The 27,374-nt window shown below is 40.4% G+C and overlaps 1 protein-coding gene across 4 annotated transcripts in view; it reads right to left on the bottom strand.

The window, feature by feature from the left end:
- The window catches only part of sh2d3ca (SH2 domain containing 3Ca), a 53,107-nt gene that overhangs the window by 10,609 nt on the left and 15,124 nt on the right, over nucleotides 1–27,374 (bottom strand). For all 4 annotated transcript variants that reach the window (XM_051413486.1, XM_051413487.1, XM_051413489.1 and 1 more), the window contains one exon: nucleotides 2,098–2,226. In XM_051413486.1, coding sequence (XP_051269446.1) covers nucleotides 2,098–2,226 — 129 coding nt within the window. The remainder of the gene's footprint in view (nucleotides 1–2,097; nucleotides 2,227–27,374) is intronic.

The following is a 27,374-nucleotide window of genomic DNA, read 5'->3' as shown; positions in this document are numbered from 1 at the left end:
ACAAATATTGATCCCACAGCCATGTAGTAAAAGAGATGCATATTTCAAACTGAGCAGTTTTCCCTTTAAAGCTACCTGCAAAGAGGCTGCTGATGAAGGCTGAAGGTAATGAGCTTTCAATTCCCTTAACACAGTAAACAATGCAATATAGCACAGTACAAGGTAAATGATACTTCCACACCAGCAGGAGGCAGTATATACACAGATCAAAAGCTCAAACCAAGTGCAGGATTTTCTTATTGCTCCCATTTCTAAACATATTCAAATTGTGCTTAGTTTTTGTGGTCTTTTTTATTTGATTCCACACTACATTTAAGAATATATCAGGATTTTGTCAGTCTGGTGCTAAATATATATGATATATTATGACTAAAAGGAAAGCCTCATTGGTCCATAAACTCATGACTTGCGCACATGCCGGAAGTGTTAACTTTAGAGGGAACAAGAACAGAACAGAAGGAATAAGCAGGAAGGAAGGATAGGGTTTAATGAAGCTAATGTACAGTACCTGCTGAAATCTAGTCACTAAGTATTGTTTTGGTAACCAGGGGGCTCAGGGTTTCCCCAAGTTTACACTGGGGCAAATGCATGAATACATGAATATTTTATGTAAATTAAAAGAGCAAAGAGTCACAGATGGCTGATTTGAATCCGAGTCTGTGTTTGTGTGTGTGTGTGTGTGTGTGTGTGTGTGTGTGTGTGTGTGTGTGTGTGACAGAGACAGAGGCTGATCAAGAGAGAGAGGATGATCAAGAGACAGAGGATGTGTTTATGAACGACGACCCTCCACATGTGAATGCAGCGTGTGTGTGTGTGTGGGTGTTGGTGCAGGTCTGTTGTTGTGTATCTCTTTGTATCTGTGTCTTAGTCACCAGCTGTGAAATGCAATTGCGTACATCAGCAACACACGCACAGCTGTCTGTCTGGCAGAGTTTCCCCTCCTTCTGAACGCTAAAGCAATTTCTACTGAGCTGTGACAGATGATGGGATTCAGTAATCAGTGTCATTCTGTGTGTAAAGCATTTAAACTGTGCTTTCAAAGCCAAGAGACTTTGGCCAAGTAATCAGTCAACTAATACTATTGGTTGACAACCACATCAACCCACACAGAAATACTATTATGTTTGTACTTTTATGTCATTTAATTCTGGCTTTTTAAAACATATAATGAAAGGAGGGGGATTGAAATACAAACCACAGCAGCAATACATCTTTTTCAGAATTTATTTTATTTGTTCATAATTTATTTTACTGGCACAGGGACAGATAGACTGTGACATGAAATTAAACTTTAATGCTTTTTATTAGTATCTTAGTGAGTTTCTAAAGGTCTGAAAAACTGATCACTGACTCTTGATAACTTCTGTATGTTAGCTTAAAAACAATAGACTTAATTTGATTTAATTAAAACATTGGGTAAAACTAGTGCTGCAATGCTGCAAATAAGGATCATTCTCATTTTTGATTAATCGATTAATTGTTCAACTTGACAGAAAATGCCCATAACAGCTGCCCAGAGGCCAAAGTGACATCTTTAAATTGCTAATTCTGTCCAAAACCCCAAAAATATTAAATTTGCAATTACATAAAACAGATCAGCACTAATTCTCACAGTTGTAACGCTGAAACTGAGATTTTTGTACACATTAGACTGATGAATCAGCCAAATATTAAGTCTATTAACTGATTGATTGAATATAAAATGTCTGAAAATAGTGAAATGGAATGAATGGCCCATGAAGAAATGTCTTACTTTGTCTGGCCAACAGCCCAAGAATTTGATACGAAATAAAGAAAAGCAGAAAATCTTATTTTGCAACCAATTATCAAAATAGTTGCTGATTAATTCGGTCAGCTGGTCAATTATTCCACTAACAGTTTCAGCTGTAAATATACATGGCACCAAAGGGCTGCATGTGTGTGTGTACTACTGTATATGTTTATACTGTGGGACATATTGTGTCCAGGCAACGGTTTATTGCCTTGGAAAGTATGTGTGTGTCTCTTCTTAAACATCCATTCAGGACAATTTGGATGTATAGTACTCTAGTGTGCATGTATACAGACTCTACAGTGTGCTTCACAGTGTGTGTTTACCTCTCTGGGTATGTGTCCATGGTACCAGCCATGGCTCCTGATGTCAGCAGCGCTCAGTTTCAGCTCCTCCTCCAGCTCCTTACGAAGTTTCTCAGGAGGAGACTCCAGCAGGTACTTCTCCTTGGAGAACTGCAGGGAACAAACACAAGAAGAAAACAAGAGTGGGAGTGAGTTTACACAAGGGACTTGTCATATGTAGCTCGTAGAGAGTATTTGTACGGAAAAGGACCATAGATTGGATGCATAGTCTAAATATAACTTTTATTTATTCAGGTAAATCCCTGGGAGATTAGATCTCATTTCCAAGAGGGATTTGTGTACATAAATATATTTATAACTACATAATTTTGAATTTACAATACAAAAAGATGCTGGAAGAAATACCTCAGTTTAGAGCATAAAAAAACATGTAGTATAATAATGTAATATGGGTGGTACAGAAGGATGTTGTGTACACAATTACACACAGTCTTGCACAAAAACACACACCTGAGTTACAGAAGGCAACACTGCAGGGAAGCAACGCTGTGTGCTGCCTTCCACACAAGCAAGCATGCACACACACACACACACACACACACACACACACACACACACACACACACACACACACACACACACACACACACACACACACACCACGTACAAGAAACAATCCAATCGACCCTGACCTGATTACTGAGAGGCAGAAATCATCATGTGTAAGCTCTTATTGTTCTCATGTACTGTGGAGACCTAGCTTTAGCTGTTGAGTGTGGTCACTCAGGATGGATTGTAATAATGCCAAATACACACACTCATACACTCCACACACACACAAACGGATCATATTTCAGATTTCAAAGCATCATCTTTCTGTTTGCAAAAGGAAGGGCACAAGGGGGAAATCTGGCTTGTAAAACATGAAAATAAATGACACCGAATATTTTCATGGCTATTTAAATACGCTCAACGGCTGTGTGTGTTAGACATAAAGATAACAAGCGTAAGTCGAGCTTGAAGAGTTGATACTGACACCGGGATTGGTTCAAGCCACAATCAAGAGAACTGAGAGAAAAATGCATCATAACACATAATGTGCATCATTCATTCATTAGGCACTCTACATTTTGCTCTAACTCCTGAAGATAGTTTAAGTACCCGATCTGCTCAGGACCTGTTTGCGTAGGTGTGGAAAGAAAAAAAAGGAGATCCGACACTGGGACCTTGACGTTACGCGAAGACACCATAACAACCCATGATTGCGGAAAGATTGAGTTCAGATAGACGATCTTAGACGAGGCAAACAGAGGACACACACACACACACAAACTCTAACACAAATAACCACACAACACAAGAAATCCACACAGGAATAAACAGCGAGAGGAAATCATCTCCACTCTGCCAATATGAAGAGAAATGAGACTGGAGACCAAAATAAACAGTAAACAGCCTTGTCGCTAAGGCTAGCCTGTCGTTCCTCCTAATATTTTCCTTCAATCTCTCTCCCTCTCTCTCTCTGGCCCAATGTTTTTCTCCTTGCTTCTCTCAGTTACTCTTTTCCCTCCTGCCCACAGTTCGTCTCATCATCCCTCAAAATCATAAAGTTTCAGCAAGTTGTTCGACTTCTGCTGAACATGTGTGACAGACAGAACTCTTTCCGAGAGAGAGGCAGAGGGCGAGGATGGGAAAACGTGATGTGTGTGTGTGTGTGTGTGTGTGTGTGTGTGTGTGTGTGTGTGTGTGTGTGATATGAGGAGAATACAAGAGCCAAACAATCGATCTTATCGTCTCCAGGTCACTGCCAGATGAAATTATTAACTTCCCCTTCTCCCTGCTCCTCTCCCCTTTTCGTCTACCTCTCTTCTCCAATCCTCGGGGGAAGATGGAGGAATATCGCCATGGAGGCTCACTCTCCCAGATTAGATTTGAGGTGCGTGAGTGTGTATTAGTGTATGTGTGTGTGTGTGTGTGTGTGTGTGTGTGTGTGTATGTAGGTGTGTGTGAAGGGGAGAAGAGGCCAATAAAAGAGCAGAGGGGTCAAGTGTGCAGTTATTGCTTTTCCTTGTCTCCGTGGAAACCCAGGAGAGGCCTGCCATTGAACTGATGCTCAACAATGAACTTGGTGTGTATATGTGTGTGTGTAAATATATGAAGGGTTATGGGGCAAATTGAAATGTCAGTGGGGCTCTATTTATGATACGGTTCATGGAATAGGCTGATATCCGAGGGGACACATTGAAAGAGGGAGGAAAAATGGGTGGATAATAAAGGAGCGGCGGAGAAAAATGATTTGAGAAGGAGAGATGGAAACAGAAAAACATCATCTTTATTGTATTCTAATATGAGGGAAATAGAAAGTATGCATCCAACACACACACTAGTAGCCATCAATCTAAATCCATCCCATGTTAATACTGCAGAAAAATGTCTTCCCCTCTTGACTTCAGCTCAACTACAGAAAGTGTGTTGTGTAATGGCAGACACACTCTCCTCTGAAAGAGAGAGAGGCGACAACAGAGATGAAGTAGAGGTGCAAGAGAAAAGGCGAGAATAAAGAATAGGAAGTTCTATTCAGGAGAAATGTGTTGACTGGTGACAAAAGGGGAATAAGTACAATGAAAGGCTACTACAATTACAATCAGTATATATAATTACAATCACCAGGTGTATGCCATTTTTATAGCCCCACTTAACTGAGTCCTACATTGCCATAGCAACGTATTGTGTTTGTTTGTCTGTGCAAAGGTGAGTATTCATCGACTACGGTGGCAGTAACTTAATTTACTATGTACAACTAATAATAATAATAATAATGCCTATTCTGATACTATATAGACCAATTTCTACTTAATACTTAAATTACTTTGATTACTCTTAGCAGTAGTGCCACAATTACAATAACTACTACTGGTAATACTATCAGTAATTCTACTCACACTATCATTACAGTTAATAGCCTACTTCTTTTGCTAGTTCTGATACTGTTAGCTTAGTTAGTTAGTATTATTATATTAATACTAATAGTAATAGGTAGTATTAATAAAGCACTGCTGCTATAGCTAGTATTGTTACTCTAACTACTTTTGCTAGTACAACTATTAACTAAACAACTACTTCTACTTTTTGAACTGCTACTATTTTCCATATGCATCAGTAAAAAGTATTGGCATCGAAAAACCTGACATATAAATAGAAATGTAAGCTTGCTTGTTTATCTATCCTTTGTTGTGTAGCAGCATCTAAGCATGTGATCATATTTCCTTTGAAAGATACTTATATCTAGAGTATAGGTATAGGCAGAGAGGATTCATCAACACAACAGCCATACAGAGTAGCAAAGAGTGTCAAGATCAAAACACACCAACAGAGGCCAACAGATTTATAAACCACCCAGGCAGGCAGACAGGAGTAGACAGGAGCAGACAGGAGCAGACAGGGAGCAGCAACAGTGAGAGACAGACAGACACAACTGGCATACATAAAGACAAGACATCAGACATTCAGGAAGACACAGAGGCAGACAGACAGACAGCAGAAACTCATTAATGTCGTCAGAGAGGCAGACACGCAGGAAGACAGGTAGCCCATTAGCAGATGAGAGAGTTTAGGCAATTTAGCAGCTGATGCAGGACTTTGCTTCCCCAGGGGGGCGAAGAGAGGAAAAGTGATTGGTGTGTGTGAGTGTGTGCACATGCGGGATGTGCATTCATCCATGTAGGCCTGTGTTCTATATGGGTGGCACTATTAATGGATGGGGCTCTATTTTTGGTCTGAGTTGGAGAGAAAGTAACACCGGGTTACCAAAGATAAGAGCACTGTTAATGCAAAGACAGGCTTAGAGATATTCATTATAATGGTGGGTATACTGTATTGTTTGAATGGATGGGGTTGAGTCTGGGAATAGGCCATAGGGGTTAGGGGGTGTGTGTGCATGTGTGAACAGGAGTTATAGATAACGCAGCGTGATCGATCTCCTAATTTACACCAACATGCACTTGAGCGTCTTTTCCTCGCAGCGGGCCAATTAGTTGCTTTCGTCTGATGACATCACCACCCCCTTCTCCGAGTGAAAACTGACACGGCTATCACTCAACATCAGTAGGAGAAAAAATTGACCACCTAAAAGGAAAATAAATGAAAGGGATGATAATGGGGAGAAATTCTAAATGTATGCACATATTTATACATATATTATGCACACCCCATTTTTTTTAGCACATTGTGTTGTTGTGTTGCGTGTGTGTTACTGCGGCTCTTGGTTTTGTTCTGTTGTGTCTTCCACACTGAATTTATAATTTTTTTTACATGTTTATTACTTTGTCCAGTTTGCATAATTGCTGTATTTCTTTTCTGTGCAAATGTTTTGCAGTTCTAAAATACAGATTACATTACAGATTAATTCAACTGAACTGAACACTTTCTAACTGAAACCACCTCATCACTGCATGTGGAAGTGCATGCAGTGTTAACTCTGGCACAAATCAGCATGTTGTTGTGTGTGGTTGAACTAGTTTGTTTGCTAATTCCTACGGAAGGAGCACAAAGCCAAGTACCTTGAGACATTTAAAGGGATGCAACTAAAAAACTCCAAGAGCGAAGACATGAATGGGGAATGAAATGGAAAATAATTGCTGACAAGTATAAAAAGCTGCAGGGAGAAAAATTAAGTCTCTTGCATTTACCAGCATGGATGCAAAACACATTCCGACAAAAAAAAAAAAAGCAGCAACAAAAGAGAGGAATGCCGACTAAACAGACTGCAGCACTTAAGATCCAAGCTCATGTCAGAATGCATCTTCTTTCTTTTTCAGCTCGTGGGCTAGCCTCTAACCCCGTTGTCATGGTAACGCCTGGAGTGGGGGTGGAAGTGAGGGGGAGGAACAGAGTTGGGTTTGGGATGGGGCGGGGGTTGTCCCACCTCCCGGTCATGCACGTGCACGCACACACACCAAGGTCAGGGGTCGAGTTCTTGAAGAACCTTCCTTGATCTGCTTTCTCTTTCTCCTCCTCTCTCTGCCCCCCCGCCCCTTCAACTCTATGTCTCCTCCCTTTTGGGGAGATACAGACCAGGAATCCTGCAGAAAGACCCTTGTATCCTCCTATCTCCTATTACACCCCCCCTTCACACACACACACACACACACACACACATATATACACACAGGCACATTATAGGGGTTTATGTGTACGTTCTTAGCCAATATCACCCCTCTCCAGACTGTTATAATCCCTCTGTGCCCTCCAGCCTGATTTCCACTGTTATACTCACACTAGTTCACACGGGTATAATAGTCTTTAACAGACATGTAAAATGATACTAGCATTAAGAGGGAGTGCTGGTAACATTAGACTTTTTATATTTACCCTTCATTTTTTTTTAGCAAGGTGAGAGTGGCATTGAATCAAAGCTAATGAAACTGCTATTGCATTTTTGCAATACAGACAGCTTAATAGTGGGTTTAACACTTTGAATGTTTTACATGTTGTATGAAAAATCATACTATTGTTTCTGATTCTTGTTTCTGATTCTTGAAGCTCAATGCCACTGTAATAAAAAGAAAAACGTCCTTTTCAATAATTAATTGCTACTGAAATGGGTCCAATGCAGCGTTTTTCTAAAATAACAACTCATAAAACAACATCATGAAACCCAGAGCCAGTATAGTATGTTAGAGAACTGCGTTACAAGAGCTTGCATGCTCACAGATTAGCTTACTGGCGGTAGTCTTCCTCATCTCAGCCTAATTGATGTAGCCGAGTGATCAGCTGACACATGTGGTGTTTATTAAATGTGGTTTTGTGATACTTGCAGTTGTTTTATAAGGTTTACAATGCTGTTAGTAGCTAATTAGGCTTATTTCATTGATTAGGGCTGTCTGACTGTGGAGCAGCAGACTTTATAACACATAATAATGTTTCACATGATCTCATGTGAAAGTAAAGTCAAGAGCAAATAATAAAACCTAGTTTGGGATGAGAATCAAAGCTCAGACTGTAAGTAAGAACAGTGTTGCCACAGACCCTGGGATATTTTGCCGTATTGATTACACTCTGTTTTGTGCACAAGCGCTTGTCCCAAATGGGATATACCATGCATAAAAAAACACAGAGATAAGAAAAACAATGCTGATGTCTCATATGATCAGACAGTATCAGAGAACCAGCCAGTCTTTTCAGACAGAGAGACAGAGAAAGTGACGACTGGTGGAGAGACAGAAAGAGAATATGAGACTGATAACAGTGACCTTCTACTGTCGTTAGGAATGAGTGTCTCCTACAAACTCAAACACACCAACACACACAGAGGACATTTACCCCTAGAGGCAGCTGGACGACGATATATATCCTACTACAGAAATATACACACACATATAGAGCACTGGTGTGAGCTGTCAGTCAGTATGGTGTCAGAGAAGAGACCCCCTGGATTGAGTGACAGCTGGTGGACAGGATATGACATATAGCTACACTCCCACAGAGACTGCAGGAAGCACAGTGCCACTCTGCACTGCGTGGCTCCTCTCTGTTTTCTCAAAACTACACTCTCCTTCTGCTGCACAGTTTTGCTTTCTCCATCAGCTTTGTCTTTCTCGATTTTCCCAGGTTATCTCTTCCTGTTTTGTTTATTGACTCAATTTCAAGAGCCCTTATAGACATGAAGAGACAGTGACAAACACAAATACTATTCCCTCCCTTTTGTTCCTACACTTTGTTTGACATAGACCCTGTGCCTTATGATAGATGAATATTGTATTTTTTATCATTGATTCATGTTCAAATATAGTGTCTCCTTATGGACAATATTGAATGCAAATAAAATACATTTCTTTGACTCATAAAATGTCTGTGAGTTTGGGGTATTTTATCCAGTCCTAGGTAGTTTTTGTAGTCTTCCTTTGGGGTTGCAGGTACAACCTCTACCAATCAGAGGAAAGGGCAGTAGCCTGAGAGACACACCCCGGGGAAAAGAAAGTCCTCAATTTACTCTCTTCTGCTCATAAAGCTTAATTGCTGTGACAATTGAAAGTGACCCTGATGAGCATATCAGCATTTTTATCAACTCCTCTCTCCTCTCGTGAACTACGGTGGCAGAAGCATAAATAGGATTTTGAAAAGTGAGGGGGGGGGGCCTGTCCCTCCCATCCCCAGTGGGAAATGTTGCCCTTGTGTGGAAGTGAAAACAAAAGAAGTGAGTATCATCCTTTGCACTGTAGCACTGTGTGAGCCACAGCTTCTGGTACATCTCAGCACATTAGGTCAAACCAAGTTGAACCACGAAGCAGCGCCACAGAATCAGTTTGGGTAATAATAACCTTTAAAGCTCCCACCTCAGGCTGAACTAATGTAGCTGGACTGTGTTCCTCTTGTATATGAAACATACATCTACCACATCTGGCCGTTTGTAATGCTTTATAGCTATGACCTCCCACTGTGTTCCTAGATTTCCCCAATGCTGCTGGTGAGTAAAATCTTGTCAAACTGATATGAATGAAGGCCAGAATAAAGAACATGAAACACAGAAAGTTCATTTTCTTTTAATATATTAATGCAAGTCTCTATGAACCAAACCCATCTTTCTCTCTCTGTGTCCCTATCTGACTGCCATTCACATTTTAATGTCTCTTTTTCCTGCTTTTTGTTGGTGGCTCAGAAACCCACTAAAGCACTTCCTCTCTTTATTTCTCTTTTTCTCTATCTTATCAACCTGGTGAGTAGCATCGATCACCACCTTGATGAGAGGACCGTTACTGCGAATGAAACAGTGTGTATGTGTGTGTATGATTGTGTTGACAATCAGCTGCCTAAAGGGCTGAATGTCCTCTCTGGATCCATCTGTCCTGCATGTGAGTGTGGTGTTGTGCATCATTATTATGAATGCATTTGCAATACCGTCACTCTTGTGAATTGAATCGTGTCTTTTCTAGCTCATTTATCTTTGTCTTTAAAAAAAAAAAACAGTTATACAAAGTGTTTGCACATGACAGCGCTGTTGGGGACGATGAGAGGGAAAACAGAAAAAAGTAACCTAGACATCACAGAGATGCCAAAGAAAAAATAACTTTTTTTTTATGCCCACAAACAGAGGGAGAAACACTAACACATACACAGCCAGAAATACACATGACGTGTTGATGCACACAGTCTCTCACACTCACACACACACACACACACACACACACACACACACACACACACACAGGAGCAGAGAAGATTTTAATGATGTTTGACTGTTAAGTACGGCTCCTGACTGTGTGTCTCTCCCTCGCCTCCTGACCCATGGTTTCTCTGCTAAACAGGCCTATAGGCTACACCATCTCTCTGTCTCTCTCAAATACACACACACACAACACACACACACACACACACACACACACACACACACACACATATAGAGTGAGAGGCGTGAACACCCATTTCCCCAAAGCATCTACACAGACACAAACCCCCTTTTCCCCAGAAATAAACACACACAACAAACGGAAACACAAAAACAGCACGTATACAAAAACAACAGAGGAATTCACACAGATATGCACAAAATGTACACACACACTCTCTCTCACACACACACACAAACACACACAGACACACAGGTAAATATAGAGAAAGTACTGATTACATGTTGAGTTATTAAAGAAACAGACTGGAGGGTTGATGTCACCCAGAGTGCGATACAGATACTGATTAGAGATTACACAAATTCAATTAGACGTTTCTCTGGATGAAATTAGATAGCTTGCATGAATCTTATTCAATTTAAATTAGTTTAATGACACAGCAATGCAGCCACACACACTGCATTGCTGTTACTGGATACACATACGAATTTAATAGCAATGACTCATCCGATGACTAGAGCACTAGACAGTGTGGAAGACTGAGGGGTCGAGTCTTATCTGAGCTGGTTATCTTAAAGGCCTCAAGCAGCGTCTAACTATGAGTAATGGGAATTTGTTTGAAAGTTTGAACAGTTTTGGTTATTTCACATGACAGATTTCGGTTCTGGGATTTTTTCTGTGTGCTCTTCTCACTGGTTTGAAGTGGGTAGGGCTCAGTTGCACCCATTTGAATTTGGTAACAATTAATAACAACCTGATAACAGTTTTCTGGGTGTCAAATTCCTTTCAAATAATATTAAATATATGATTTGAAGCCAGGTTTTCAGGGGCTTAAAGGTCCAATGTGTAAGATTTAGGAGGATCTACTGGCAGAAATGGAAGTGTAGTATATAATCACCTGAAAATAAGAATCGTCATGTTTTCATTGGGGACAAACGAGACACTGTCTCTAGATAGGGCCTTTTGCGTTTTTGGTGGCCACTGTAATTTCTCCTACAAGCTTGGTCCTAAACCCTAAAAACACTGAACAGAAACATATTACTTATATAATAACTTATTACTAATTTTAAAAAAGACTGAATTGTTTCTGCTTTACTGATGTGAATATATTTGACAAAAACAAATAAATGTTGACATGGTGGGACCTGATTCGGCTTCATTTTCAGTTTAATTTTCAGGAGTGTAGCAGCAGTTTTGTGTTGCTATCCTGTAAAAACCACATATCTCCAAACACTTTTAATAAGCTGAGAAAACCAGACCTGTTTTCAGCACTGTGTCTATAAAGGAACACTTAATTGCCAAATCTGGGCCTTCATGTTTTTCACTAGACAGGGAAATAAATGCACATTAGGTAGGAAGCAGCAATACAATGCCAGGATGCCAGGTTTACTTGGCTTTCTTTGATTTCACTAATAAATATTCATATACTGTGTCAATAGCTTTTATAAAAACTAGGAAAGCATTTTTTACTTTGCTTTCAATCTGTACAACTATTGCATGGAAATGTGAGAAAGACAATGAAAGTATGATTATACAGAGCTTGACTGCAGATGTCTGCTATGTATTTCAGAAACTATTATTCATTAACAATTTTAGTATCTATATCAGTAACTAACTGACTGACTAAGATGCACAGAAGCACACATACTCACACCCCACTCCCTCACTGTCGACTCAGCAATGCCACACCTATAGATGCTGTTGCCATGGTAACGCCATACTCTGCATGCCCCAGCTGGCGTTTCCCTGAGGAAATATGTATGGGTGTGTGTGTATGTGTGACAGAGATAGGTTAATGTGCCCCATGTGTGCTTTGCTCTGTCATGTGCAGTGGTGTGTACTGAAGAGGAAAACATGGCTGGTTGGGAGCAGTTATCATGGTAGCCCATTGTGCGTATGACTGTATGTGTATGATCTTTTTCTGTGGTTCTTTTCTATATTTCATCGGTTTTGCTATTGGAGCAGTCGAGCAGTCAGTGGTCTTCAGTCAGACCCCTGACTGAAGACCACGACACCTGACAATATAGACAAACCAGTGTATGAAGATAAAATGCCACACTGCCAAGAATGTCCTGCCAAAAATCTCAACTCAATCCAAATAATTTTAAATCCGATCATACAACCACAACAACATCTGAAAGTGATGGAGTCATGGAGCCACACCAGAGTAAACAAATACCTCAGCAGACCCCTCAATCACACAGCCTTTTTGCTATTTCCTTACAATGACTTATGCTTTAAATTGACACACATTACAGTGTGTGGTGACCTGGGTTTCTGCCAACATGGCTGAGAGGATTTGAAACAAGTACGGCATTTAGTAGTCATGTTTCCAGCTCTCTGTAGCATCACTCGTCACGGGAACTTAAACAAAGAAGAATAAAGGATTTGTATATAAAGCAATAGTCTGATTTAGATGAATGTGTCATAAATGATATAATCTATGACATAATAGCCAGTGGCTAATTCATCATCACTGTGGTATAATGCTGTGCTGTGCACTTTGCTTTCTGTGTTGAATAACAGACGTCTGGCATAAGTAACTTACAATGAAAAAGTAATAAACTAACATTACATTACATTAGAAAGAATACATTTCTAAGATGTAGGTAAAAGAAAGCTAAACCTTGAGCCAACAGTGGCTTAACTTCTCAATCTGCTGCAGTGATGTACTGTAATCTAAGGTGTGTCAATACACTGTGACATCACTGAAGGGTTTGGTTATAGGTGCAACAGGAGATAAACAGCAGAGGCGAGGTTTCACTTTTAACTTTTAACTTTCATGCTCAAGTTGCTGCACATATTATGACTTAAAGGTGTTTTTTTTTAACAAAAATTCATGTTTACGTTTTACCAAAATGCATTGTGTGTATCTTTGAGGCCTAACAAACATGTCAAATGCATTTCTCACAAAACATTTGCAGATTTTTGGAACTCTCTAGGAAGTATTTGAAACCAACATTGTTAACATCCAGTTTTGTTTACTAGCAGGCTTCTTCTTCTTCTTTGCCTCTTTTGGTGCATTGCTACATTTCTAGTCACCAACTGTCTCTACAGCACTACGAGTGGTCAAAACCCCCACATGGTACCTTTAAAATAGGCTATACATTAATTTTGGCCAACAATTTTTAATTGTTACACCACGACCAACCAAAAGCTGAACCATAGAGGGTAATTAAACCGACACACACATTTCTGCCTTCACCAAGAGCAAACTTGCATGAGTTACTCAGAGGACATAAATGTTGAGCACACAGTGTTCATCTGCATCTGTTAGGGTGCTATTGTGTTTTTTTTAAAGGCTGATAACAGTGTGAGTTCGACAGTTTGAATGTGACTAAAGACCTAAACTCGATACCTGTTGTCTGACAAGTCTGCCTTCTATTAAGTACTGTAGCCATCCTGATTGCATCCAACATTACTGGTGCACACTTGGCAATGATATAGAATAAATCCCTGACACTGTCTTATATTCTCGATCACTCTTTCAAGAGGTTTATGAACCATGACCAGCACAGCTGAACCAACCCTGTCCATCTTTCCCGACTGGCTAAAGTTCAAAATAATTAGAGACAATGGAGGCTTTGCTGTTCAGTCAAAGCATTTCCGCCTTCTTTCCTGCTCCTCTCATACCTCATTTCTCCCTCTCTGCGGTGCAATTTATAGACCGCTCGAATGTACACACATGTCTGACTCATCTTATGGCTTCCCTTTAGCTCCACTGCTCTATATTTTCCACCACCTCCTCATTCTGTACCCACTTACCAGGTAGAGCTGGGCAAAATAGAAATAAAAAAGTGGACGTAGGTCAGTTGTCTCATTCCCCCCTTTCTAACCAGCATCACGGCTGATCTGTCCATCTCCGCTTACTCGTTCTCTCTTAATGTGTACTTTATTATCCTGCCAACTCACTCCATCACCTTTTGTCTTTCTCCTCTCCCATTCCTTTATTCCTCCTCTCAAAATTCTCCTTCATCCCTCCTCTTCTAAGTCAATCATCTCAGCCTCTCCTTCTATCTCTGCACTGCCAGTTCATCTCTCACTGCCCGCTGTAACCTGCCATCTCTCAACCACGTATCATATCATTCTCCTCTCTGTGCACTTTCCCTCAACGATCCACTCAGCCGGTCTGTCAGCATGGGTGTGTAGTTGTTTGCGTGTGTGTGTTTGTGTAAAATGTGTGTTGATGTCAAACACAGCGGGAGAATCACCTTGTTCCATCAGTGAGAGAACGAGAGAGAGACAGAGAGAAGTGATGCATTATAGGAGGCAGAGGAAAGAAGGAAGTAAACATTCTCTATATAAAAATTAAGCATTTAAGGAATTTGACCAACCATTCCTGAAATGTACGGCTATTTTTAAAGTTTCTTTTATGTATTTCTTAAAAAGTATACTATGCAATATATAAGTGGGCTTATAAACCAGTTTCATTTGAATTCCTAATTTGGTGACTTTGACAACCCAATCTCCAAAGGGCATATGTATACATTACAATGATCACATTCCACTCACAATAGCTAAACAGAAGGAAAGCTACAATATAGGCTAGTGCCAGGTTAGTTTATGTTTTACACTGCAGGTAATGTGTTACTTTGACACTCACTTGTAGAATTTGATTAGTAAATCCCAATAATTTCATGTTAAATCTTCAAAAACAACTGGTCTTCTCTAATTTTAGCCCCATTTCACTCACAGTAAAGAACATCCTCTTTTTTGTCTTTAATTGAAACAGGAGCTGTTAGTGTCTATGACAACCAGGACCAGCTGGGACAGCTGAAAGATGCTCTGGGCAGTTTATTCACTCGGCCGGAAATGCAAGTCTAACCTTTCATCTTGGCAGCTCAGAGAAGAGCTTGTGATTGGTGGGGGCAGACGGTTGGGAGAATCATTAATGTCAGCAAACTGGAAAAAGGACTATTTTAAAAACAGACCTCATCCTGACAAATGTGTTAATTATGGTATGTTAAATCAGCGTCCACTCACAATGACAAACACCTTTTCCAGCTTGGACGCAACACAACCACTCACTCACACACACACACAGACACAATTACCCCCTAAGGGCTGTGCCACTCGCTGTCATCCTCTCTTCCATCCACTGGGCTGGACCATTAATGGCTAATTTGCAGGCTTTTTTAGGGTAAAAGGTCACCACACTGATGGATGGAAGGTCTAAGGACTCATCATTACTAACCTTCGCCTGTTAAGACACACAAAGGCACACATGTACAGGTGCAGACTGAATTTAAACATTATATGGCAACCAATCAGATGTACACACTGAACTACACACACACACACACACACACACACACACACACACACACACATATATCTATTCCATACTTGCCATTTAACCGCAAGCCAGTACCATTACCATCTATACTAGTACCATCTATCTTGACAGTGACAGGTGTGTAGGGGAAACTACAGACCCACAATGCATTTATCCAATGCAGTTAAACAGGAAAGGGGTAAAAAAAAAAAAAAAAAAAAAGAGGAAGCAGCAGTTGAAGTATAGGCAGCAGAGAGGCTAAATGAGAGGTGGGGGTTGGTAAGGAGGAGAGGAGGATCTTCAATGGCTAAAATCAAAACAGAAATCTGTCTCTATTTGAGATTTAAAGAGGAATGCTGCAACCAGAAAACCATTTATATGCCCTCGTATTGTATTTGCCCAAGTGACGGATAGCGCAAAGGGTTGTTGTTCTGATAATAATGGCATAACAGTGCAGAAAGTGGGTTATAATTCTACTTTAAATTAAAAACATAACCTTTATGTTTATGACATCTATTTATTTTGTGCTCATTATACTTCCACATGATATGCTTTTAATGTGCTTTTAATACTAATACTATTACTATTTAACTTCAATAAAAGGTTGTGGCCCAAGCTGCAACCTTGTTACCATGGATACACACATATGGGGACACAGCATCTAATTAATTAATCAATGACTGACAGCTGAGGATTAATCAACTTTGCTGGCTGAAACACAGCCAAGAAATAGAACATAAAGACAAACATTGTCACTCTCAAACAAACAACCACCACTTTGGAAGTTTTCTGTTTTAAGAAATTAAATTAAATTGTATATGTATATAAGGGATTGGGTTTAACCTTTGTCCAAAACAAACCAGGATTCACTGTTTAGATCCTGAGGACATGGCCCACTGTGTCCAAAATGTGCTGTATCTGTCTGTTCAAAATGTAACTAGAGCCAGGAGACGGTTAGCCTAGCTTAGCACAAAGACAGGAAGCAGGGGGAAAAAAAACACAAACATTTTCATAAAGTGTATATACAGACATTTTACAGCCACTTCAAAAGTTCTGACTGAACCACAACAAAAACACAATCCTTTTTCACCATGAGTGGGAACGAATGATGCAAACAATAATTTTAGATGGAAGATCACAGTAGAGATAAACAAGTTTATCTGTAGCTTGGTCACGGTGACATCCTACTCCCTGCTGTGTCAGTACACATACATGCATAACATTTTGCCTAGTCACAGTACAAACAATGACCTATTGACTGGCCTTGGAACTTGGACACACAAATACACCACATGCACAGGAAGAGATGATGAGGATGCAGCCGAAGAGGACACAAATACAAAGAGGAGTGAAAGGTAAACAATAAAAGAGAGACGGGAAAGAAAAAAGAGGAAGAAGCAAAAAGTTATAGAGGGAGAAAGATGAGAGAAGGGAAGGAAGAAGAGAGAGTGGTGGCTGCACATGAGGAGATGGAAATGAGGAACAGTTTGATCCCATAGGTACACCACGGATGCATATCAATCAGTTTTATCTTCCTATTACCAGCACACATACACGCACACACAACCTTCCTAGTCACCCCCGATCACGCAGACTGTCAGAAAGATGCACGCCCTAGAGCTGTGATGCCATTGGCCAGCAATGATGTCATCTCTTCCTGGAGGTTGAGCAGCGAGCTAAACAATTGGCTGGCGGAGGCAGACAGTGGGAGAGCGTCGCTGAGGTATCAATTCCATTCATACGAAGCAGCAATGGAGCGTGCATGTGTGTGTGTGTGTGCATTTGTGTGACCACTCCCCACTGAGGCATACAGGCAGAGCTATTAGGGCCGTGTCCATCATTCAGAGACACAGACAGTACCTGCTGGGATGCTCCCTAATGGACGCCCTCTCTGTCACACACACACACACACACACACACACACACACAGAAATTTCACTCAAATGCACACTATCAAATATGCAAGTAATCAAGCATGCACACACACACGCTTGCACACACACAAACACACATATATAAGTGATGGGGGTTGGGAGGGTTGAGATGGGTGTTGTCTCCCTGTTGTTACTGGGCTGTTGTCATGGTGATGCAGATGGAGCTTTTACTGCTAGCTGGGACTTTGTAATAAACTACACACACACACACACACTCTTTTCATTGATGCATGTACGTGCGCACCTTGTGAGAACAGCCTTGCCCTTGCAACTCCTTCTAAAGCAACAGAAAAAAATAAGACTCGCTTTCAGTGTCTCGAAGTGTGTGTGAGTGTGTGTGAGTGCGTGTGAAGGTGTGAGTGTAAACATTCCCAGGAGAGACACGTTCCTCTAAGAGATGCTCATGGGAAATTAGCCTGTGATAGCCTTTTACAAAGTGCTGCACATTCACTCTCTTTCTTCCCTTTCTCTCTTTCCTCCTTACATGTTTTACACTCCCCATCCCCCCTCTTACCACCCACACCTCCTACTCCTCACCCCAACGCCCCTTTTTTTAGAGTATGATGTCACTTGCGGGTTTGTAGTTGCCAGAATAGCTGTTAGGATTTCTTCCAAGACTTCACGTGTGAACACAAGATGTTAACCAGCCCTGAGTCTCAGTTAAACACGCTGTAGTTGCTGGTTTATATGAAAAATTCAACAAATCACACTATAGTTAGATACAAGTCCAGATACCACACACTGAAAGCCATTTCACCAACCACGATAATGCAATTTGAGATGTCCTGATACAGAAAATAATTGCCTTGCTGGAGGATGTTCTTTGCCTATGCCTTGTCCATTACTCTCTTATATCTGGACACTTGTATTGCTCACTTATTACATACCGGAAACATAATAACTCATATCTACTGTTCAATCGATCCAGTCTTCCAATCTAATCACTTTTTACTAAAACCCAGGGATTATATGTATGCATGACTTTTACTTGTTCTAGCACACGATCTGAGTGTCCACACTGCATGAAATCTATCTTATTAGCAGAAGTGTAATCTAATTTGAATTAAATTACACCCAACAAAGCAATCAAATGCCAGTCAATTAAATCTGTTTAATCTCTAATCAGTATCTGTATCTGGTTCACATTAACACCCGAATCTGCTTCATTAATAACTAAAATATGTTATCGGTACCTTCAGTAAAATGGAACTTTATCTTCCCCAGCTTTATGAGTGAGCGCTTGTGTTTAGCATCTGCAGGAGTGCTGAAACAATCAGGCAACTGATAGAAATTTCTTTTTTATTTTAACATTTTTGGAAATCACTTAAGCTTAAAGACAAATGCAAACAATTCATCAACTTAAAAAAAAGAATTAATCGACTATATAAAATAATAAAACACTACTTGCAGCCTCAATCATGTAGGCATGTACTCATACATGAGCGAATATCTGTGGGTGTGTGTGTGTGTGTGCCAGCTAGTGTGTTCATTGCCATTCTCTGCTGCTCTCTGTAAATCACCCAGAGACGCTCTTACAGCCCTGGGTCTTTTCTTAAAGATAAATGATGCATTAAAAACTCCACAGAGGTCCAGGGCCTTCTGTAACTCAAACACACTCTGCCCAGTGGGATTTATTAGATATTAGAACACAGAGCATCAGTGCTGGAAAACCTTAACCCAAAGAGAATGCTATCTCCCTGGCAAAACGGACTCTTCACTGAATATTCAGCCAACATAAATAAATTAATAATATGAAAATAAGACATTAGAGTGTGGGCAGGGTGATGTAAAAATCCTTTCCACAATAAAAATGAGAATATCTTCTGATATTGATATATATATTGTATGATCAAACAAATGTTCAAAAGCACTGTGTTCCACTGTTTGTGTTACATGAGTCCAAATGCTTCACTTCATCACATCATTACAATAAGATTCAGCTGAAAGAAGATCAATAATATTCTTCAATTAAATCAACTCTTCCGCTAAAAACAAGCCAATCTCAATGTCTGCGACCATGTCATACTTCCAGAGTGAGTCTATTATATGTAATGTAGCAAACCAGAAGGCCCTACTTTTTGTACCAAACAATGGGCATTAAAAGCACAAGAGCACGACACCCCAATGCTGGAACGGCTGTTTTGTTCATTTGGGAGAACTGAGCCTTTAAAGCTGCAGCCGACCTGTGATCCAATAGCCTGTTCATTCTCCGAGGTCAGGTGAGGTCAAAGATGAGGAGAGCAAACAATTGCCAACCTCCTGCTCCAAATCCCTTCACTATGCCACACTCCCTCTCAGCTGCGTCGTTCCCAGCATATGTGAGCATGGTGTGTGTATATGTGGATCCACAGGCATGTGTGATTTCTTCTGCAAGAGACTAGTGGAGAGACTTCAGAGGACTGATTCACACACACACACACACACACACACACACACACACACACACACACACACACACACACGCGCACACACACTTGACTTCATTCATCCTAAAACTTAACATTTGAATTTGTGAATGAATGTAGCAGTAAGAGAAGACAGAGTCAGAAGAGAGAGAGCAAGTTTTTTAAAAAAAAGGAGCAAAAAAAGAAGAAGAGAGGAGAATATTACTCTTATTCTCGATCAATGGTGAGCAAAGTGGATGCAGTACATAAACTGAGCTAATGGGCGATGCAATAAACCTACGTTCAATGCGAAATAACACCTTTATGTTCACAGTTATCAAGAGCTCTTTCACAATGTGTGATCATATATAGATCGTTTCTCTTCACTTTTCAGCATTCATACCTCCATTCAAGTCCAGTATCAATCAGCCTTCCATAATTAGCATCCCTGTGAGGCGGTGGTTGCTATTATTTGACATGTTTTACGAGGCTCTCATAATCCGCAGATTCAAACTAATCTGCCAAATAAATAATAGAAAAAATCAGATTCAGTAAGCAGAACAAAGGAGAATTAAGAACAACATGACTGCAGGATTGCGGAACAGTTTCTATGGAGGCAAAAGCACTGAAAGATTAAAAAAAGCAAAATGTAAATATTCACCAAAGCAATTACTTTGAGCCTTACTCCTTAAATAACAGAGAAGAAGATAATTATAGCACTGAGTTGAGGGGCATTTTTTTTGTCTAAGCTGCAGGCAGGTATTCTTTAGAATAATCTCTCTCCTCCACCAGCCTCTGCTTATAGAGCCTAAACTATATAGGTTTATGCTCTCTACTTCAAAGTTTTCCTCTATCGCGTCGAGAAAGAGAGCAGATGATTACATGAAGCACTGAGCTGGAAACCTCTGTGATCCTGGCCTGCAGCTAAAAGTCATGATATGAGGAGACCATTTCGTTTTTGCATTTTCACTTGTTTGAACGGTAAACACATTATGCACTTTGTTTGTTGAACCATAAAGTGCCTGAAGACGCATTTCTACTACGACAGTCTGGCCACATTTATTTAAATTACAGTATTTATAACTCCTTCATTAATGCCATCACCTAATTGCTCTGAGGTCTGACAACTTATCTCATTTAGAGCTGAGCTTTTAACATGTACAATTAACCTTGCATACAAGTTAACGTTATGTTAAATGAGGCATATGTCAACACATCTGTTAACATTTTATCTCTTTAGCAATCAAAGTAGTCTTTCTCTGCCTTTTAGAGTAAGCTGTCTAATAGTGACCTGTAGCTGAAGGACCACTTAACTCTCAGTTTTTTTCTGACCTTCTAGGGCAAGATGAAGATTAAAAAAAAGAGAGCCTGAGCACAATGCATCAGAAGGACAAGGAGCAGTGGACTCTTTAGTGTGCGGTTAAAGCTAACTCAATACTTACTGTAGCTGTTTTAGTAAAAGTCTTACTATAAGCCTTCTGTTTGGCTTTTACTCTGTGGCTGCTGAGAAGTTTGAGTCACAGTATAATCACTGTAGGCAGTGGTTAGGTACTGCAGGTTCTAAATAATGTTAGATATCACATCTAAATTTGGACTTTTTTTGGTCTACAGAGGTCAACCCTCAAACACATATAATCAAGCTAAGGAACATTTTCCAGAGATTATTCTGACCAAACCCTAACCTATAAACACATTCCTGGACCATGTTAGCATTGAGCTCTGTCCAGGAAAAACCCCCGGAGGGAGATACTCACTAAAAATCACCAGCACCAGCCATTTGGTAAAACACATCAGGCACAGCTCTGAAGTTGTGCTTGTGTTAGCGTATTAACATCAGCTGTTTCATTCATGCCTCACAATCACTGGCTAATTCACAGCTGCGTGGCAATCAGCTGACTAGGAATGTCCAATCATATTCATGTGCCATGTGCAGCCATTATAACCGCCACACTTCTCACTTCTCAATTTTTCTGCTGATATGCTAATTCAGTTATACAATACAGTTTACTTCACACACAGCTCCTTCCTCCATCCGAACATCCTCCTTATGTGAGTTATTTATTGGTACTGTTGATTTAATGAAGACTGAATATCCCTCCAAGAACAGAGTCTTTTCCATTTAATCTAACTGTCTAACCATTGGCTTTAAATGATACATTTCTTGACTTCAGTGTTTCTGACTGAATCTACGTTTTCTTGACAAGTAACCTCTTGAGATCGTGTGTATGACGACTCTCAGAAACAAAGTCAGGAGGTTATTATAGCTTGAGGGAGGGAAGAGGTTGACGTGGATAGTTGGGACAGTGATTTTGACCAAACACTGTCTGTACATAGGGCCTTTCGCAACTTCCATTAGCTTCACAGCCACCATAGTTTCTCCTACGCTCTCCAAGCGGTATTTAGCTGGTTGCAATCTGAAACTTTACCATTAGGTGCCACTAAATCTTACACACAGAGGTGGCAGAAAAATACTCATATTTTTTGAGGTTTTTTTTGTCCTGGTAACAAAGGCACCAGCTCAGAAAATGCTCAAATGGGTCTCTTAACAATCAATGGCAAGCACATGTTTCGTTTTTTAAGGTATAAGAACTTTTAGTTGCTTAAATCAACTCCCAAGAAATCAAAGAATAATCTAAAGAATTGTTGAACGATTACAGCAGCTTAAACTAATCCTTCTCTTCCAGCTAATGCCCAAACTATAATGTTTTAACATGTCAGCTGCGTATAAAGCAGAAACCACAATGTAAGATTTGACGCTTGGTATAATCCAGACATTACAGACCAAAGAGGAGCTGAGGACAGAGAAATGTGAATGAAGAACAAATTAACAGGATGGTCTCTGGGGCACCACAGACACATAGTCATACACACATGAAAAACACACACATATATAGCTGACACACACACACACACACACACACACACACACACACACACACACACACACACACACACACACACACACACACACACACACACACACACACACACACACACACACACACGCTTGTACCTCATTACTGCCAAAAACATCACAATGCTCTAATGAGGATATGGACTCTGAAAAAGGCAGTTTAAGCACACACACACACACACACACACACACACACAAGCACAGCTGCCCTTCACACTATGAGCCTGAGGGTGTGACAGGCAGGCACGCCAAAAGAGGATTTGTGGTGAAAAGCTTTGGGGAGGAGGGCGAGAGGGAGAGAGAGATAGGACGAGTGGAGAAGAGGGGATTACATGGTGAATATTTCAATACTAAAACATACCAATTGGCTTGGGCTCCCTTCCTGGCTTGGACATACACACATACAGAAATAAAAGCATTAGCAGGGCCATATCTTCTACAGCTAGCTTAGCACTGACTAGACAGAGAGTGGGGTGATGGGTAAAGTTAATATAAAACCACTGTTGCCCCGCGGGGATGTGACGGACAAGCTGATTGCTGGTTAACCTGCTGTGACTGACTGAGTGGACCAAAACCATCCCTTTTCATTCAAGACTCACTGACTGTAGATCCAAAAATCCAACTGACAGGGGGCAAGGATGTACGGAACAGTTTTGTTTTTTTTGTTCCTGTAAAACTAATAACATCAAAGTACAGACTGCGAAATGTGTGGAGATAGAGTATATGGATGAGATACTACAGAAAAGACGGCAACTGTACAAATTAATTTCTTTTATTAAACTGTGACCTGCTCTCAGGAACGTAGACGAGACATACAGAAGGGACATCGATGCAATAAAGCTGTCCAGTTTAATATGTATGCTCTATTTGTTGCAGGATTTCTTGAATAAAATCCTCCAGCTGCAATGTAATAAATGGAGTTATATGATGATCTAGCGTCTTTATATCACTGTAGCTCAATATCATCAGTTTTTATTCTAAAAAACTTTGCGAATTTATACATTTTTTGTCAATATTGATGTATAAAATCAACAATAAAAAAACAGATAAGAATCTGGTTTTATGCCAACAGCGTGTACTTTTACTTACTTGGAAACTATTGACTGCATGAGCAGCTCATTTGCATTTACTTGTTTGTCTTCATGTTCTCTAACACAAGAGTCCATCATTTACAGTAAACTAAGGTGATCAGGATGTTCCTGCAGCAGGAAACAACAAAGTTAGAGTGCAAAGGGACATAGAATCCCTCTTTACTCTTTAATATTCTTTAAAAAACTCTAAATAATAATAATAATAATAAATAATCTAAAAATCTGTGTAAACAATCTCTCACTCACTGTAAAGGACTTATAGTAGAGCTATGGGACATTTTTCTTATACTGTGTTGAAGTAATCGTCCAAATACACCATGAGACACTGAATCGCTGACAATGTGTTTGCACAAGCAGAAACTTGGTTAGGGGCTGGAAGGCAGAGAGGTGCCATGTTGCGAGGTTAGAGGTCGACAGCAACGTTCCAGATACAGTCGGGCTGCAGGAACGCTAAAGGACAGAGGGGCCGGCTGCTGGCTGGCATGAAGGCTGCCACACGCTGGTCAGGTCAGCCGGGAATGAGGCTACAGAGTCGAGTGGCAGAATGAGAGGGCAGGGGGGAGGAGGAGGAGGAGGAGAGTGAAAGTGGCTCACAGAAGAAAAAAAAAAGGATTAACTTCAAAAACAATTTAAGTATAGGGGTCGGGAAGTTCTGTATATTTGTCTGTCCATGCATGTGTGTATGTGTGTGTGTGTGTGTGTGTGTGTGTGTGTGTGTGTGTGTGTGTGTGTGTGTGTGTGTGTGTGTCTTTTTCTGGGGGCTCATGGGGGTTTTACCACTGCAGGAGTTCAGCGGACAGTTACATTGTCCCAGTTACAGAGATGCGCTGGAAGCACTGGGTACAATGCAGACACAATGGTTAAGCTGGTTATGCTTTTGTGTGTATGTGTGTGTGTGTGTGTGTGTGTGTGTGTGTGTGTGGTCCATAGTTAGCATACTGCAGTCTAGACCAGGGGATCAAGTGTAATCTCTCCCCACTGATACAGCTGATGAGCTGAGGTCACACACCACTGTCGCTGCATCATCTCTGCACGTCACTTGTGTTACAGTGCAGTGTTATTAATTAATTCACAAATTTGTTTTAAAAACGATTTGTTTAATCATATCTAACCCTTTTTGGCTGCAATTATGAGTTTAAAACTTAACTGTCAATTATCGATTTTATCCGTGTTTATTTTGAGTTTAAAAAGAGAAAATATAATAATTACTATTTTGTAGTGAAAGCTGTTTTGGCTGCTGTGGTTCCTGACCACTAATGACCATGCATGAACAAGACAATGTACAGTCATTAGAGGTGAACAGACAGCGAGTTAAAACCTGTTTTTTAAATGTCTATTTTAGTTTTTTTATGGAAAAAGTATTACTGTTACACACCAGCCAGATGTTATCCTCTGGGTTTATTATTAAACATCTGGAATACATCTTTATCTTCTAATCTTATCAGAGATAGATGACAAATCATGAAGGATTAATGTTGAGTGGCAAATATAACAAAACATTGCTTCTGTACTGGTGGAGACAATGTAGTTACCTCATAAAAATACATTAAAAAAACTATACCCAAACACCAAATGTATTACAGTACAAATTGAGATGACATCAGTGACTTATATATTCAATAAATTGAGGTACTCTGTTGATAAGATTGAGATCAGCATCACTCGTTCCCCTGAGTGTTCACAGTTTCACATATTGGCCAGACTAAATCACCAGTTGCAGATATCTGAGAGAACAGTTCTATGAGTGTAAATATTGCTTGAATAATGGTTGCCCATTACAGGAAATAAAAAAAGCATCAACATGACACTGAATGCACTGAACAAGTAATGATTAAAGCATCACCTCTCTGAGGAGCAGCAGACACTGTTTGGGTTACGTGACACACAGTATTGCGCTTGACAGACTATGTTTAATTAGAATGGATTGGGGGATCAATATTAGTCTACAGACAAAATCACGCTGTTTGTAAACAAACCCAAGTTGCAGGGAATTAAGTAATTATTTTTTACAATAGAAATGCTCCCACTTAACTCCAACCATTCAGCAATTGCTAATTAATTTACCCCCCACTCACACACACACACCCTTACCACAACCACCACTACACAGGAACCCCATGACAGATTCAATTAAAATAACTTCATTACTCCGAGCTTTGAAACACTTCACTCTAAACAAAAGCAGATGCCTCCAAAACCTAGAAAGATAGAAAGCCAAGAATCTCTCTCTCTCTCTCTCTCTCTCTCTCTCTCTCTCTCTCTCTCTCTCTCTCTCCATGTATTTCTGAAGGACAGACATTTGTTTTTAGAACAACAAAACAACTTAAGTAATCCAGCATGAAGACGCCGACTGTCTCAGCCAGTTGTCACACTGACGAAATGTCCTGCTGCCAGGGGACAAGGTGGGACACGCCAACACCTAGCATCAGGATTACTGGCCTGAAACACAGTCAAACCACACGCACAAACACAACTCTGCAGCTTTGCCGTTTAGAGTAAAGCCATAATTATAACAACACCGTCGGCAAACAACGTGGCAGGGAGAAGAGAAGAGAAATTTCAGCCCAGCACAGTATCGTAAACCCAGGCGACGACATCTTTTGGTTCCTCATAGTCTACAATTTCTATTTCTATTAACCAATTCCTTTTATGTATTCTCTTCTTTTATCACTGCTGTCATGGGAAATTCTGCCAACTCCACGAAGAAGATTCTCATTTTTTTGGTACTATTCTACAACCTTCGAGCTTTAGAAAGCAAACACCGCTAGAAAAGAAACAAACAAACAGAAAAGCCCCGTGATCCCCCTGAAAACAAACTTGATTTTGTTGCTCCCTGCAAAGTTGACATTCTGAAAAGATACGCTTTTTTGCCAAAGAGCATCAAATACCAAGCATAACAGACACAGAAACATACTGTATACACGCAAACAAAATATACTGTAGGTGTCATTTTGTCCGAGGAATAAGGTCAGCTATTAGGTTTCAAGCATGAAGCCAGAATTAGACCAAACTGAAGCTGATACTGTACGCTTCACTCTACTGTACCCTTCACACACTTTCTCTCCCTCTCATACACAAATCACAAACACATATTCCCTTTCGTTTTTTTTCTCCAAACCCCTTCTCCCCCCCCACCGTCTCTTTCCACGCGGTGATTTCACACAGTCCATCTGACACCCAAGTACTGTACAGCATCTATGATATCATCAGTCTGCCAGCTATAGCAGGCAGGCTGACATTACCGGCTGCCGGGACAAGAGAGAAGCCAACAGTGCGCACACCTCCCACGAATACACACCAGCACAAACATACAAACACACACACACGTGCATTGAGAAATGCGCCACATATAAGG

This window comes from Dicentrarchus labrax, unplaced genomic scaffold, assembly GCF_905237075.1.
Source record: "Dicentrarchus labrax unplaced genomic scaffold, dlabrax2021, whole genome shotgun sequence".
Taxonomy (NCBI): Eukaryota; Metazoa; Chordata; class Actinopteri; family Moronidae; genus Dicentrarchus; species Dicentrarchus labrax.
The sequence above is the reverse complement of the archived record's forward strand: the minus strand, read 5'-3'. Positions and strand labels throughout refer to the sequence as shown.